Here is a 16,152-nt window from a genome sequence, read left to right as displayed (position 1 = left end):
ACGTGCCAGCTGTGGCACACGTGCCCAGGGTTGTCTGCTTGTTCTCACTACAACTAAAATGCGACAGCAAACGTGCTCTAGTGTGAACGCTCAAAGCGGCCCGCATGCGCAAAAGAAGACTTCACACACAACGCGCTCTGTTTAGACCCAGAGCAAAGAGTATTGTTTGACTCATGGCCCTTAATATAAAGACTTCGGACTTTACGTTTTTTCCCAATTTTTGCTTTAAGTTATTTTGTTATTTACACAATAATGTAAATAACCTAATAATGATCCTTATTGCTGTTTTAGAGAGGAGCGGTGCTTCAAAGGATAGTTGCAGATTTCTGTCAGAATCTGCAGATTATACAGTACAAAGAAAATGTTCACGTTGTCTTCCCAACAGTTTCACTGGATGGCCAGGAAGCGTTCACGATGTCTTATTGGCTGCTTCTCTGGTGCTGATAATTGGCATCTGTCTTGTGTCAGTGACGGTGGCGGTAGGGGATTCTCTGGCTGGCTGGAGCAGCATCTAATAACCAACTCGCAAAATAAAACAAAATAAAAGCAAAACAACAAACATGAAAACACCAGACATTGAATTTGAATTTGAATTTGAACATTATGATACAGACTTATAATTTGTATCGATGTTTTTTCGAAATTCCAGAGGGAGTGTTCGCCTGGGGCGCCAAACAGGCTATACCACCACCGCCTCATCCTTTTCTTTTTATTTTCCATCCTTAAAAATGTTTTTTGACACCCTTCCAATGACTACATTTCTGATAAGTCTTTAGCAAACAACAGATGGATCAACAGAAGAGCCAGATGCATTTACCAGGTCGTTAAGTCAGTTTTTTCCTGTTTCTTAATTAAACGACTTTCAGATACTGTTTACCTGCTGTAAATAGTCCTTTTTAGGTCTTCAAAGTTATTACACAAATGCACGCATTGGAGAAACCACAAAATGAAATGAAATGGGTCGAGCACGGAAAAATGGTAGGTCCTGAGCAAAGATGGGACCATAACACTGAGCATCTGGAAAGCTCTTCCTCAACATGAGAAAATCCAGCTCCAGGGAAGAAAAAAAATACAAAAATGTTAAAATTTTTATTTTATTGGTGGTAAACTTTGGAATCTAGTAGACCACCATAACTTGTTTTGAGGCATGCTCTATCATATGGGATCCACCATAACTTCAAATTAAAGATTGCACCTGACTAAAAGGAGCTTGTGTCATGATATGGCTGTGTGGCACGCAGGAGATTGGACCCAAAATGCAAGACTCGCAACACACGGGAATGAACTCAAAATGCAGCTTTATTTGCTGACTCAAGGAAATGATACAAAACTAAACTAGACTGGGAAAATATAAGCTAAACTTTACAGAGATGCACACATGGGAACACACAGCATGAAGCAGGAGAGAGGACTGAGGGAGATGCTGACTTAAATACACAGAGGGATAACAAGGAAGTGACAAAACATGAGGAACACAGCTGACACGGATAACCATAACGAGACAGGGGAGGCTGGACTGAACAGAATGAACATGAAAACGTGGGACCTTCACAATAAAACAGGAGACATGACGTGGGAGTGGAGGAGAGGCAGACGAGGGAGCGAGGGAACATGAGGGAAAGCACAGACATGACGCGCTGGGGAAATGTGGAAAACATAACAGAATAAAACACGAAGGGAGACACAGCACAAGAACTCACATCACAATGTGAAACAGGGACACATAGGGAGATACACAGGGCAGAGATACAAGGGGGCATCCAATAAACTAAACGGAACAACCTAGGGATCTTAGAATAAATAATGAACTAATAAATTACAAAAACACAAGACAACCAAGAACGGTGGGTCAAAATGACTCAGGACTATGACAGCTTGGATAATCTCAACAATATTAACAAGGTTCCATAGTTAGCATCTATTTCATTAAGACTTACAACAACACAGTTCCACTCATTTCAAATGCTTTTAAATTCACTGACTGATATTTGGATGTGATTTTAAATCCAAAGTTCAGGACCAGTAGAGAACTGTAGTTACAGCATCTAATATCACAGTGATATATATTACATATGAGCTTTGCAGTTATGGTTAAATAAATTACTATATATTGATACTAATAAAGAAAATCAGTTGTTATATGAAAAAGCTTTCAAAAATAGAGCAAAAAACACAACAAACGGAAAAACTCCAATCATTTAAATCCCACATATTTCACTGACGAAAAATGTGTCTTATCATTTGCTAAAATAAATGTAAAACCTGATTTAGGTGCCTTTTAGAAGTGCCATCACCTCTTACTTAATGTGTGTGGTTTGTAATTAACAACATACCTCTTTCTAAATAACTTGCAGACTGCATGAATGCAGAAAAGTGGCCAGTTCAAAATAAAGAAAAGAGGAAGTTTTGTGTCAGGGCTGCAGGGCTCATTTTATATTTTGATATTTGCACTTGAATGAAAAAATAAAATAAAGTTTTGAAATTTTTATATGCTACAAACATGTCTTTGAATTTTGTAGAAAACAGGAAAAATGGTTTCAAAAGGAAAATACAGTCCTCTCGAAAAATATTAGATCATCATCAGCAGTGAACTTAAATCTGTTAATGGTACATTTAGTTTTGAAAATGTATTTTTCCATTTCTTAGTTAGTGGTGCTGTTGTTCCTTTTCAGTCCTAAAAAAGTGAACCACTTCCTAAAAATGAATGTTTCACTTGAGAAGCGAAAGGTAGACGAGGAAGAGTAGAAGATGATGGGATCGATACAGGTGTTGAAACAGCTCAGAAGCAACATGTAGTACCTCCACTCTGGACTTAGTCCCTGGATGTAACCCACTAAATGAGATAAACTGAATGGCAGGACACAAATAAGGAACACAGCAAGAGTCCCTGAGGCCATGCCAATGGCCTTCTGTTTCTGCATCTGGGATATCCCGGATAGGCTGTACAGAATCGAGATGCAGCGCAAGGAGCAGTAAACACAAATAAGAAGCGGTATGAGGCAGAGTACAAAGAAAATCTCCAGACGTACTGGGAGGAGGATCTCCAACTGCTTCTCTGAAAACTGTTCATAACACGCATTGGAGTTATTACTGGCCAGAGATGGGTGATGCTGGATGATGAAAATGATACTGCAGTGTGCTGATGAGATGAGCCAAACAGCAACACTGATAACAATTGCATACACAGGTTTCTGCAGTAGATGATAGGTGATAGGAAATGCTACTCCTATGTAGCGGATCACACTGACTGCCATCAGCAGCAAGGAGCTGGTGTAGATTGTGGAGAAAAATGTGAAGGAAGTGATGGAGCACATGAAGTTGGGCAGATCCCACTTCATACCAGATGCTGCCTCGTGCATCTTGAAAGGAAGGATGACCAAAAACAACAGGTCGGAGATGGTCAAATTAAGCAGCAGGATGTCTGTTGGACGTAGCTTGGAACAGATCTTGGTACTAAACGCATAGAGAGCCAAGAGATTACAGGGGAGGCCGATCAGGAATGAAATGATGTAAACTGAGAGAATGATCTCAGTCCTCACTGTAGACACCATTATTGCCCTGAATCAACATTTAGAAAGAAAAAAAAAACACATATCAACTGAAATGTTTGTGGTTAGAAAGACAAATGACATTTTAAAATTACTTTCTATTTTTACACTTGGAACAACTTTGTGTGTAAGCATGTTGTTGTCCAAAAAAGAAGTAGCTTAGCTTTTTTCTTTATACCATTTCTTTATACCTGTTTCTGTCCTAAAAATCCCTCACAAAGCATCCTTGAATAAACTTACATTGTCTAGAAAGAGTGTGGTAATACCAAACAATTATTTTATACTGGATAAATTTTCCTCTGGCTTCCCAGACAAATTTTCCATTTTTGAAAATAATAACACATCACAGCTTTTTTGGCAGCTAAGATCTTCTGTTGTTTCTATTTTGTTAGAGGCACATTTCATACAACAGGGATGCAAATAACTAAATAATTTATATAGTATGGGGTTAGTGCTATGATGATTCTGGTTTTCTTTTAATAATAATGTCTGATTTGCATTTTACATTTTCCTGTTTATTTTTAATTGGTGTACTTATTTCAATTAATGAACTTATTTGTTTGTAACCAGGTTGAATTTGTCATTTATTAAAATGTGTTGAAATATTAAAAATGGTGAAATTCATCTTAAAATGTCAAGTAATAATAATGTTAACAAGACGTCCACAAATCCAAATGTGGTCGTTGTGGACTATAAAAAGCCCGTACACGGCGGTCCTACCAATGTCAACACTAGACGTTAGACGTCGAAAAAGATGTTGCTTGGGTTTACAAAACAACCCCATCAATTGGACTAAAAATGTACGTCTAAAAGTGACATTTAAAAGACATCACTCTGCACAGTGGGTTCATTCTTTTGAATAGGACAGCAAGCTGAAGATACTGGTATGTCTTCTGATTTATACTAGATGATTTTGTAACTGGATAACTATGTTTCAACGGCCTCTAATAACACTGACACAGAATGAATAGCATATTTGCTTATTACTGCAATATCATCAGCATATAATTTGTGTTCTCTGTCACAGACATTTGATTTTAAAGAATTCAGATCAGCATGATGACGTTTGAGCAATAGATGCAGTTGTAACCTCAGTTGTAATTGTGATCCTGTTTCCGTTTTCTAAAAATATGATTAAAATAACTTTTGGATATGATTTTAATTGCTCAATTTCTTAATTGCAAGCAGGCTCTGTGTTTCATTTCATTAGGTAAATAAATTTACTTACGCAGCAGCAGAAGATTCCAAAATGCTGTGACTAAAACTACAACTAGTCTGACTCCGGCTGTATTTCATGAAAGACTTACAGGTTAACTCGTGGGTTCAAAGATAAGCTGATATAAAATGTGAGAAACTGGAAACACTGAGTCAAGCTCCATCAAACACACAGGGGACTACAAAAAGCTATAGCAGCCACCAGTGAGTTAATATTAACTCAAATGCAAAACTGCAATTGATGTTGGCTCTTCTTTGTCTGAAATTCTATAATCATAAACTTTTATATATTCAAATATATAATATATATATATAATATATCTGCTAGTGTTATATATAATATATATAAATATATATATTCAGTATATTTTATATTCAAACTTAGACCTCTCATAGAAGAGGGCATTGTGTAAGAAATTGTTTTTCACAATATTTTAATTATCCTTATTTGAATATATTCCCACCTTGGCATGATTATAGATGTTTGTCAGTTTTGCAGTGGAGTAAAGAACAAGTATTCTTCTGCTTGCAATTCAGTTTTCTGTTGTTTAAATATTGATTTCCTTGTTTGTAAGCATTAGGAACACTAACACGTTAAGATTGCAGCAGGAAATAAAGATAGACATGTATATGTTCAAAAATATAACTGATGCTTTGGCAAAACTATCTAGTCTAACAGTGACAAGTCTAACAGAATTGCTTAAGAGAAAACTGAGAGTACAAAAGTATGTCACTCTAATATGCATTGCAAGTAGACTATATTGCTCCAACAATCAATGGAACCTACTGTGTGAGACAGCAGCAAATTCCCTCTGGTCATTACTCCAGATAAACCCTCATGTTGCAATACAAATTTTGTGGGAAGTAAAATATATAATTTTACTACTTTTAGATGTTTGAGAAATTACAATAGTTAAAAAAACAATAGCATAACATAACTGTACAGTCTGATTTAAGCAATTTGATTATATGTGTCAAGATCTACATCAACTTCCATTCTGATACATGTAGTGTGATTTCATATGCTAAACTTGAAATGAGTATTTTCTGTGGTAAAACCTCGTCAGGTGGCTCTGTTTCATTTTTGCTTTGGAGAAGCGTTTCACTGTTTTGGTAGTGTTGAGATCTCGCCGATCTTTGCATTTCTTCCAGGAAATCATTGTCATAAACACAGGAAAGTCTTTCCATCTCCAGGTCTCTGTCAGGTCTCTGTAGGTGTATTTGTGTGTCTTCATTTTGTGAGCTAGCAAAAGTTAGAAGAAAAATATTACAAAGCCACCAAGAAACTTTAAATATTTTTGCTCATTTAGAGACATACCATGTTATATTCTGCAGCAACTGACCCCCGATCATTGTGTAAAGGTTTTTGCTGCCTTTCATATATATATTTGAGCTCTTACAGAAGAGATTACTCAGATAAATAAGGCTACTTTACTTATTGCATACTAATTATCATATCTTTACACCACATCATCAAAACTGAGGTAGCTACTTCATTTGAAATGATTTTCCTCACCGATGAAAAATGTTGTTTATCTGTTGTTGCTGGACATGACCTCCTCCAAAAAATAATCTAAAAGATGTTTGAATTTAGTAAATTTGAAATATATGTTTGTCAAGTATTTAAAAAGAAATCTGTGTTAATACTTTTACATCTTAAACACCAAAAACAATAACAAGAAACACAGTTTTCTAACCTCTTTACAGGATATTTTCTGTAAATGAGAACAGCACATCCAAAGAGGAAAATCATTCCTGGAAGCATGAGCCACAGCAAAAGGGCTGAAAAACAAAGAAACATTTTTTTACAGACACACATTCAATTCAATTCAATTCAATAAAACTTTATTGATCCTGAAGGTTGACCCCGAAGGAAATTGGGTAAACACCATTCATGCCTGAATACACAAACATATACACACTGTTAGTCTTAAGTGCTACTTACATGATTCTGACAAACTGACTGCAGGTATCTTTTTGGTGTCACTTCCATGTGGGTTTCTGCCTGTGCACGATACATTGGTCTGGGTTTTAACTTTAATCTTTATTTCCCCAAAGACTACATGTTTTTTATTTGTCAAAGCAGAGGTGAATGAGGACAAATGGGTGTAATTTCCATTTATAATCCAGTATATAGAAGCATTAGGGGATGCATCAACCAAACAGATACACCTCAGAAGGTCTCCTTTAAGGTGGCACGAGGTCTCAGGTAGGATTACAGGGCGATCTAAAAAGACCAAATATAAATCAGAATCAGAATCATAATCATATGGTTTTGCCCGGTAGATGGTGGCTCTCAGCACAGCATGAATCCACACATCACACCACAGCAGACACACACGATCACACACACATCACCACACAGCACACACACACACACAACACACACACACACACACACACACACACACACACGTGTCTATATATACACATTACACATACATACACAAAGCTGTGTAAACCAACTATAAATAACGAATCTAAACTTATATACATAAAATACAGAAATGAATGAGGTGGAATGAATACTACAAAATGTACATAAGGTGCAGCTGCAGTCTGGCAGTGGGAGCAGTGTGACAGGTCAACTGTTAAGAAGGGAGATGGCGAGGGGAAAGAAACTGTTCCTATGTCGGGTGGTCCTGGTCTGCAGGCTTCTGTACCGTCTGCCAGAGGGCAGCAGATCAAAAAGTCTGTGTCCAGGGTGTGAGGGGTCTGTGATGATTTTCCCTGCCCGTTTCCTGGTTCTTGAGAGGTACAGATCCTGGATGGAGGGCAGGGGGGTGCCGATGATCCTTTCTGCTGCCCGTACAGTCCGCTGCAGTCTGCTCCTGTCCTGTTTAGTGGCTGCACCATACCAGACTGTGATGGAGGAGCACAGGACAGACTCAATGACCGCAGTGTAGAACTGGATCAGCAGCTCCTGTGGGAGACTGTACTTCCCCAGTTGTCTCAGGAAGTACATCCTCTGCTGGGTCTTTTTGAGGATGGAGTTGATGTTGGTCTCCCACTTCAGGTCCTGGGAGATGGTTGTACCCAGGAACTTGAAGGTCTTCACAGTTGACACAGGGCTGTCTGATATGGTGAGGGGGAGCAGAGTTGAGGGATGTCTCCTGAAGTCCACTGTCATCTCTACAGTCTTAAGAGTGTTCAGCTCCAGATTGTGCTGACTGCACCAGAGTACCAGCCGCTCAACTTCCTGCCGGTATGCAGACTCATCACCATCTTGAATGAGGCCAATGACAGTGGTGTCATCTGCAAACTTTAGGAGTTTGACAGCCGAGTTCTTGGAGGTGCAGTCGTTAGTGTAGAGGGAGAACAGTAGTGGTGAGAGGACACATCCTTGAGGGGCACCAATACTGAGGGACCGGGTTTCAGAGGTGATCTCCCCCAGCCTCACTTGTTGCTTTCAATCTGTCAGGAAGCTGGTGATCTACTGACAGGTAGCTGGTGACACGCTGAGCTGGGAGAGTTTGGAGGAGAGAAGTTCAGGCACAATGGTGTTAAAAGCTGAACTAAAGTCCACAAACAGGACCCTGGCATAAGTTCCCAGGCGGTCGAGGTGTTGCAGGATGTAATGCAGCCCCATGTTTACTGCATCATCCCTACCGACCTGTTTGCCCGGTAGGCAAACAGTATATTAGGTGTATTAGTAGGCAAATAGTATATTTGCCGGTAGGCAAATATTACTACATCACATTTATGCAAACCTCTTAGATATGTGTGGTTTATGACTTTCAGTGAACATGAAAATTATTTATCATCTTGGCCTAAACTTACAATTTATAAGGCCCTTTTTGACAAAACTCCCTAGAATGAAGAGTGGTGGAAGTCTAAGGAAACCATGATGTCTTTCTGCTAAAAATTAGTTTCTGGCAGAAATTAAGATTATTTACATACATTTTAGCCACTGTAAGTTTTAAGGTTTTTGAAGCTTAAAATTATTTATGGCAAAGAGAAGACAAGTGGAATGACAAAGAGATATGATAAATATAAATATCCTACAACTGCTCAACAACAGTAAGTGAGTAAAACATAGTTTAAATTGTTCATGCTTGTCTACATGCATGCAGACACTTTCACGGGGCATACGCTAACATCTCCAACAAAGCTTTAAAATCGTATCATGCACACTCATGACCAAAAAATGCCTACAAATGGGTTTAGTCACTACAAGCTGCAGTCAGTTGCAGAACAACAACAACAACAACAAACTTTATTTATAGAGCACATTTAAAAACCAGCGGTATACCAAAGTGCTTAACATAAAAGACAGAAAAGTAACATGAGTATGAGGCCTCAACGAAGTATTAAATATACTCACAGGTCATTGCCACTAATACACAGGGGTAGTATAAAATGCATATCAAGTAAAAACATAGTAAAAGCACAAGCCATAAAAAATATGTATAAAGAAAAATAGAGCAAGTCTAAGAATCAGGCACGAGCATTAACAAGCAGGAAAAGCGAGATTAAACAAATAGGTTTTTAACCGTGATTTAAAAGATTGGATAGAATCGGATGCCCGGATCGCAATCGGAAGGTTATTCCACAACTCTGGTGCAGCCAGGGCAAACGCCCGGTCACCTCTAGACTTTAGCTGAGATCTAGGCTGCACCAAGAGTAACTGAGTAGATGATCTTAGTGCTCTGGCGGGAACATACGATTTAAGGAGTTTGCTAAGGTAGCTCGGTGCTGTGTTGTTGGTAATTTTAAACGTAAGCAGCAGTATTTTAAATTGGATGCGGTATTTAATGGGCTAGCTAGAACAGGGGATAGCTCAGTAGGTAGAGTGGTGGCCCCATGATCGGAAGGTCGGGGGTTTGACTCCACTGAACGGCTACCCTGAGGTACCCCTGAGCAAGGTACCATCCCTACACACTGCTCTCCGGGCGCTACATTGGTGGCTGCCCACTGCTTCACTGGGTGAATGGGTTAAATGCAGAGGAACTATTTCCCTATGGGGACTAACACACACACTTTACACTTTACTTTACAGGGGTGATACAGGCAAACTTCCCAGCTCTGGTCAGAATGCGTGCTGCAGCATTTTGGACTGTCTGCAGTCTATGAAGGAGGGAAGAATGAAGACCGAAATACAGTGAATTGCAGTAATCCAGCCTAGAAGTCACAAAGGCGTGGATGAGCTTTTCCAGGTCCTTATGTGAAACATAGTGCCGAGCCTTAGAGATGAGACGCAGTTGGTAGAAACTAGATCTAACTACAGCAGACACTTGTTTATCGAATTTGAACGAGCTGTCAAGCAACACGCCCAAATTGCTAACAGTGTCAGAAAGGGAGCTGGTAAGGGAACCAAAGGCATCACAAAGTTGGCCATGAGGAACGTTGCTGCTAAATACCGCGATTTCAGTTTTCTTATCATTTAGGATAAGAGAGTTTGCTAAGAGCCAATCTTTGACCTTACGCATGCACTCTTGAAAGCAGTGCAAGGACAAAGCAAGATCATCATTTAGTTCAAAGTAGATCTGTATATCATCAGCATAGCAGTGAAAGGCGGTGCGGTATTTCTCAAAGATTGCACTTAGAGGGAGCATATACAGTGAGATAAGAGTAGGGCCCAACACAGATCCTTGAGGCACGCCACAGCAGACAGGTGCAGCGGAGGAAGAGCAAGTGCCCAGGTTGACAGAGAAGGACCTATTGGAGAGGTATGATTTAAACCAATCAAGGGCAACACCTTTAATGCCTACAGTATGCTCAAGCCTCGCTAATAAGATGTTGTGATCTACCATATCGAAGGCCGAGGATAAATCCAATAAAACTAGGGCCGCAGAGCGTCCAGTATCAGCAATTAGAAGAAGATCGTTGAGGACTCTAAGCAACGCTGTTTCAGTGCTATGATGTGGTTTGAAGGCAGACTGGAATTTATCATTAATGTGATTCTCATCCAGGTACGCCTGGAGTTGTAGAAGAACTAGCTTCTCGAGGATTTTGGACAGGAACTGGAGCTTAGAGATCAGCCTGTAATTCACATAATCATTATAATCAAGGTTCCTTTTTTTAAGAACAGGCTGAACTATAGCATGTTTAAAAGCTGACGGGACGCAGCCAGAGAGTAAGGAAGAATTCAATAGCGATAAAATACTGGGTCAAATTACATCGAAGCAGTCCTTAACTATGCGAGATGGGAGGGTATCATGTATAGGATTAGTATTGTTCAGTTGTTCAACTAAATGCTTAAGAGCAAGGAGTGACACGGGCTCAAACTGATGGAAAGTAGACGAACAACCAGGGCTACAAACAGGGCTAGACATTAAAGGAAGTGAAGACTTAAGAGATGAAACTTTATCTAAGAAGTGATTTAAAAATTGTTCACAAAGAGCAGGAGAGCACACCAGTGGCATAACAGGGCAGGGATTGACCACTAAATTAAAAATTTTAAATAGCGTTCGGGGATTGTGACCATTAGCCAGGATAATTTTTGATAGGAAAGCCACCATTTTGGCAGCAGTTTGGAATTTCGAGTGGCTGGCACGTAGGATTTCATAAGATAACTGGAGTTTATCCTTTTCTCCACCTCCTCTCATCGCGAAAGAGGTCAATTTACAGGGACTGGTGTTTTTGACTGACGCTAGGAGGTTGCTATTCTATTTTTACTCATATGACTGAGCAACTGACTTGCTCTTAAATATGAAGTAGCTTCGTCAAATTGTGTGTCCAGTGTTGGGCACTTATTTCGGTTGAGCTGATTTAACATACCCTTGTTTGTCTAAAGTTATCTCTGGATGGTGGTGTGTGAGCTGAAACTTCTTGTTCTAATTCTTCCCAGATTATTTTAATTGATTAAATAAAAATATTGATATTTGGTTTCCTTGTAGCGATGCAATTCAAAATATAATATTCCTTTCCCACACCCCTGCTAAGATGACAAATATTGATATATTTTCTAGGATGAATAGCCTATTTTTATTATGTTATTGTGGTTTGTTGTTGTTGTTGTTGTGTGTGTGTGTGTGTGTGTGTGTTTCTTTTTTTCTTACACTGAACATCCAGATCCACCCAGACGGACTGTTGCACTCCAAAAGCATTTTGAGCCATGCAGGACAGAGATGTATCTCGTGCAATGTTGTTGAAATGCTTTGTACTCTGAGTTGAATTTTTGATCTTGTGCTGGTCTAATTGTCTTATAAACCATAAGTATTTGTGTGGTGGGGGGTTACTATTAGCAACACACTCAATGTTGATGCTGTCACCTTCCACCACAACTTTCTTTTCCTTTTTCACTGTAACAGTGACAGGCTTATCTGTGGATATAGGAAATCATAACAACAAGACAGTTTGTTAAGATAAATAAATGTAGGTCTACGATTTACTGTATTTAGAGCACATATTGCTTTTCTCACATAAAATGTTGAGTGTCATTTCACTTCCAATGGTAAAGGTTTTAAACTTAGCCGAACAGCGAATCCTCCTGTTATGCATCAGATATGTTGCTACTCCTCGCAGTGTCTTTTGGTAGAACCACTGGCCATGCACTTCCATGTGGAAATCCACAAAAGTGTAGTTTTCCAGAAGTGTGTTTGCGTTCCATTGAAGGGATGGAGGTAAGAAAGGGCAAGAGTAGATTATGCTGCAGTTGGCCTGGAAATTCTCCCCTTCCACCATTTTCTTCTGTATGTAGATTATGGGAGCTTTTCTTTCTAGAAGTAAAAAAAAACAAAAAAAAACGTAATAAAGAGAAAAAAATGTCTTGTATATCTTGAGATTTAGAATTTTCTAAATGACATGTACTGTATGGCAAATTGCTATTGTACACTTAAACCAAGTATCCGTGTTATGTGCTGGGTTTCTTGGATGTATAACAGATTTTGAGTTTTCCAAATTCTGTCAGAACTAGTTTTTAGTTGTTTTTATTTACATTTTCACAGAATTTTTTTTTATATATATATATTTTTTTATTAAGCTCCTGCAACCATGGTCATTTTCTAAATAATACTTTTTGGCTTTTTGCCTTTATGGTGATATTGCAGTGAGATGAACAGGGAGGCAGGGAGGCAGGGAGGAGAGAGTGAGAGGGGAAGAAACGCAGCAAAGGGCCTCATACCCATACCCGGGTGCTGCTCTATAACACATGTGGTTGCCCAGTCACCTGCTCATCCACTGAACTAAACTGGCACGTAACATTGGTCAGTCTGACTTAAATGGAAGTTTGACAATATTCACTTACCAACACTGATAGTTACAGTTTGATCATGGAATGTCTGAGTTGTCTGAGAGTCTGGATTGATCCACACATAAACACGTAGGTTATGGTCAGCTGTGCTCACATTGTCAATCATCAGGGTGCAGTTTCCCTCTGCAGCGTTGCCAGATACTTTGGTGCGTCCTCTGAACTGCTGTTCCACGTTATAAGAATTAACTCCATCATAAACAACAGGATACTTTAGATTATGATACTGGTACCAGATAACTCGATTGTAAGGTTCTGTCTGACATGGCACCACAACACAGGTTCCTTCATCAGCAACAACTGTTTTGGGTACTCTAACGCTGAAGCCTTTCACCTGCTGGAGAACTGAGGTACCTCAAAAGGGTGAGAGGAAGAGGAGAGCAGAAGGGAAGATCAAAAACATCACAAAACCACAAAATGTTGTAATAATATCTTTGCTGACGAATAATAAAATAAAATAGGTGACCCACAAATAGAAACTCTGATGCACAGAGAGATGCTATTATGAAAGCTGGCTAACCACTAAGAAACATCAACCCTATAAAAATAACAAAAAAACCACCAGTGACTTCTCTGAAATCAACCTAATATTGCTGTCAACTCATTAAAAATGAAATGAGTGGATGTTCTGTCTTCCTGTATTCTGCTTTCTGTCTTCAAATTCTAAGGAACATATCCTACCTTTACTGCAAAATTACTAAAGATTAATTTGATGAGGTTACACGATTATGACTTTTTCACATTATCAAAGTAGCCAAAAGTATTACTACACGAAAATAATACAGTAATACCAATAGTATGGATATAAGATTTTCGTAAAACCTATGCAGCTTTTATGTTGTTTTTTCCCCATTGTTTTTCTCTCACTCATATGGTGCAGTCATTCTACATTGACACTTGTTTTTACATTGCATGAACTGTTTAAAAGCATTATCAGCAACAGAACTAAAGACAGAAACAGGTCATTATTACCAGTCATCAAGCTTAGCAGTCTAAGCAGATGAACAGAGGCCATGAAGACAGCAGTCACTTTACAGCATCCGATAAGTCACCTTTGGCCTTTCAACCTCTGAAACGCAGCAGCTGTAACATTGTATTTATAATACAGGTCATAATACACTAACACAAAATCAGTTACTGAGGAAGTGTATAGTACTACAGTTGATTTTTCTACACTAGAATCCTCAAGTTCTTCCAGGTTGAACAAAGCATAAAACTTGGCTTTACATTAGTAATACAGCTTTAGATCTTCAGAAAGGAAGTTCAATCTTTATATCTTATGAGAAACGTACCTGGCAAGAGAGATGCTGCTTCACTGTGTTTGTGATGTCCCAGTCTGTTTCTGTTCTCAAGTCCCCCTTTTGACCACAACCTAAATTGCTCTGCCACTCTCTGCTATTCAGCCTCAAACAGGAAACTTGCAGTGCTCATTTAAGGCAGTCAGTCTGAAAGTGAGAAACTCGGAAAGAAGGGCTCTGCTTGTTTCACCAAATTTACAGTTTGCTAAACACTTCATCACATGTTGTTCATTAAACTCCAAAGCAGTGTGACAAAGGTTAGATGGATTTGGACCGATTCCTGTGTTAATGTAAGTGCTTAGAAAAATGATTACATACATATTTATACATCACTTTTCATAATGCAACAAGGAGGAACGTAGGAACTCAAAATAAGGTTAGATCAGGTGATGAACAAATATTATTATCAGCCAATGCAATGCCACCAAGAACATTTACTCAGTGAAATGACGTCAATCACCCCCATATCTAGTGTGTCTTCGCAAGTGAATACATTCTATGAATATGAAAGAGCAAATCCACGAGTGAACTCGAAAGCACAAGTGCAACATAACAAAAGACAAAAAACTTGACAAAATAATATATTGAAAGAACAAAACAAGAAAATGAATCACTTGTATTTATGTTTGAGTATCATTCATTATATTTATAGCCTACAGCAAGACAAAAAATTAAATCAAGCACAACTGAGTGTGAATGGTCCTAGTATTTTTCATAATTATCATGTCTGCATATCATGATACTATAAATATATTGATATCACCTCTATAGACAGTGTGTGATTGGGTACACAATACAATAACTAATTATCAGAACAGTTAACAACACTTTTCCTGCAATTGCATGTTAATAAAACAAACAAACAAAACAGCTAAACAATGATAAGTTTGAGATGTCTGTGCAGTTATATTCTATATTTTAAATTATTTAAATTATTTTATATTTTAATCTTTTTTATTTAATTATTTTAGAAGATTTTTCCAAAAATGATTTCATCATGTTGGCCACTAAAACATTTTTGCATTTTATTACTTGGAATTTGGAGCATTCAAACATAGGAAGGCATTATCACATCCCAGATGAAGCTAGACTATAGCTGGGTCATGCTCAGAGCCATGTGTTTGTTGCAGGCTAATCAGACTAAAATGAATTACCACCAAATTTCAAGCATGCAAACTGCATGTCCAGATCAGGCAGAAGGTTCCGAACAAAAACAGAGAGGCTCAAGAGGAGTTTTTATCCTCAGGCCATTTGTGTGCTGAATCATGTCCAGATCTTCTCCCAGCTTCTCTAACAGGTCTCCTTGGACCAGTTGTAGCCACCTGGTAGTGAGGCAGTCTTTGACTATTTCAGGGAGTGTCTGAGATACTGTGCCAGAGAAGCCTGAACAAAGGGATTGTAATTGTATTGCTCAATGTCTTTGCCACAGTGTGACTACGTGTCAAGGACACACCCAGAGAACAGACCAGCTATTTATTTATTTTGTAGTAAGCTCAGCAATGCAAAAGGTTGCATTATGTTATGAAAAGTATTTGTCTGCTTCCTGATTTCTTTTTTCCTTCCACATTTGTCACATTAAAATGTTTCAGATAATCAAAACATTTTAATAGATTTGGACTTTTTTTTTCTAATAAAAAGTGCCTTTTGAATTTACTTGAGTTATTTTTTTCCTAATATTAAGATTAGTTTAATGTTCTGAAACTCAAAACTGTGACCAATATGCAAAAAGCAAGATATCAGGAAATATGGGGTAAATATTTTTTCACGGCACTATTTATCTATTTTTGCATAGCGCTTTGTTCTTCAAATTTGACTTGCGCATATTCACACCCCACTTCCTTCCTCATATTTCTAGGCTCCACTTGAGCATACAGGCCTCCCATTTCTACTGCATTGCTCA

General features: G+C 38.5%; 2 protein-coding genes across 4 annotated transcripts; both read right to left on the bottom strand.

The window, feature by feature from the left end:
* Positions 1 to 2,642: 2,642 nt before the first annotated feature.
* Positions 2,643 to 3,359, bottom strand: LOC121814797 (free fatty acid receptor 3-like). Its single transcript, XM_042222359.1, has one exon. It carries the CDS (start codon positions 3,357 to 3,359, stop codon positions 2,643 to 2,645), a length of 717 nt encoding a protein of 238 aa, XP_042078293.1.
* Positions 3,360 to 3,410: 51 nt separating this feature from the next.
* Positions 3,411 to 16,144, bottom strand: LOC102310749 (myelin-associated glycoprotein). 3 transcript variants are annotated; one of them, XM_005925589.3, is made up of 10 exons: positions 14,247 to 16,144; positions 13,927 to 14,037; positions 12,952 to 13,308; positions 12,128 to 12,424; positions 11,765 to 12,028; positions 6,709 to 6,990; positions 6,461 to 6,545; positions 6,280 to 6,336; positions 5,823 to 6,006; positions 3,411 to 3,558 (listed from the first exon to the last, which is right to left on the bottom strand). In XM_005925589.3, the coding sequence occupies exons 2-10, from the start codon at positions 13,967 to 13,969 to the stop codon at positions 3,529 to 3,531; spliced, it is 1,599 nt and encodes a 532-aa protein (XP_005925651.3). In that variant the 5' UTR covers positions 13,970 to 14,037; positions 14,247 to 16,144; the 3' UTR covers positions 3,411 to 3,528. The 3 variants fall into 3 exon arrangements, with proteins under 3 accessions (XP_005925651.3, XP_042078268.1, XP_042078269.1); XM_042222334.1 differs by lacking the exon at positions 3,411 to 3,558 and having other exon boundaries at positions 5,215 to 6,006; XM_042222335.1 differs by lacking the exon at positions 3,411 to 3,558 and having other exon boundaries at positions 5,215 to 6,006; positions 12,952 to 13,299.
* Positions 16,145 to 16,152: the final 8 nt, after the last annotated feature.

Source organism: Haplochromis burtoni, unplaced genomic scaffold (genome assembly GCF_018398535.1).
Source record: "Haplochromis burtoni strain Fernald_Lab_line unplaced genomic scaffold, NCSU_Asbu1 Contig_84, whole genome shotgun sequence".
NCBI lineage: Eukaryota > Metazoa > Chordata > Actinopteri > Cichliformes > Cichlidae > Haplochromis > Haplochromis burtoni.
Note: the sequence above shows the minus strand (reverse complement) of the source record. Positions and strands in the feature narration are given on the sequence as shown.

Excerpts from the sequence above, each read along its gene's own strand:
- LOC102310749 (XM_042222334.1), bottom strand. The coding sequence starts at position 13,969 with ATGGCCTCTGTTCATCTGCTTAGACTGCTAAGCTTGATGACTG. Across the intron at positions 12,425-12,951 it reads AACTGTAACTATCAGTGTTG|AAAGAAAAGCTCCCATAATC; the intron begins GTAAGTGAATAT and ends TTTTACTTCTAG. Across the intron at positions 6,991-11,764 it reads GGTGGATCTGGATGTTCAGT|ATCGCCCTGTAATCCTACCT; the intron begins GTAAGAAAAAAA and ends TGGTCTTTTTAG.
- LOC121814797 (XM_042222359.1), bottom strand. The coding sequence starts at position 3,359 with ATGCACGAGGCAGCATCTGGTATGAAGTGGGATCTGCCCAACTTCATG.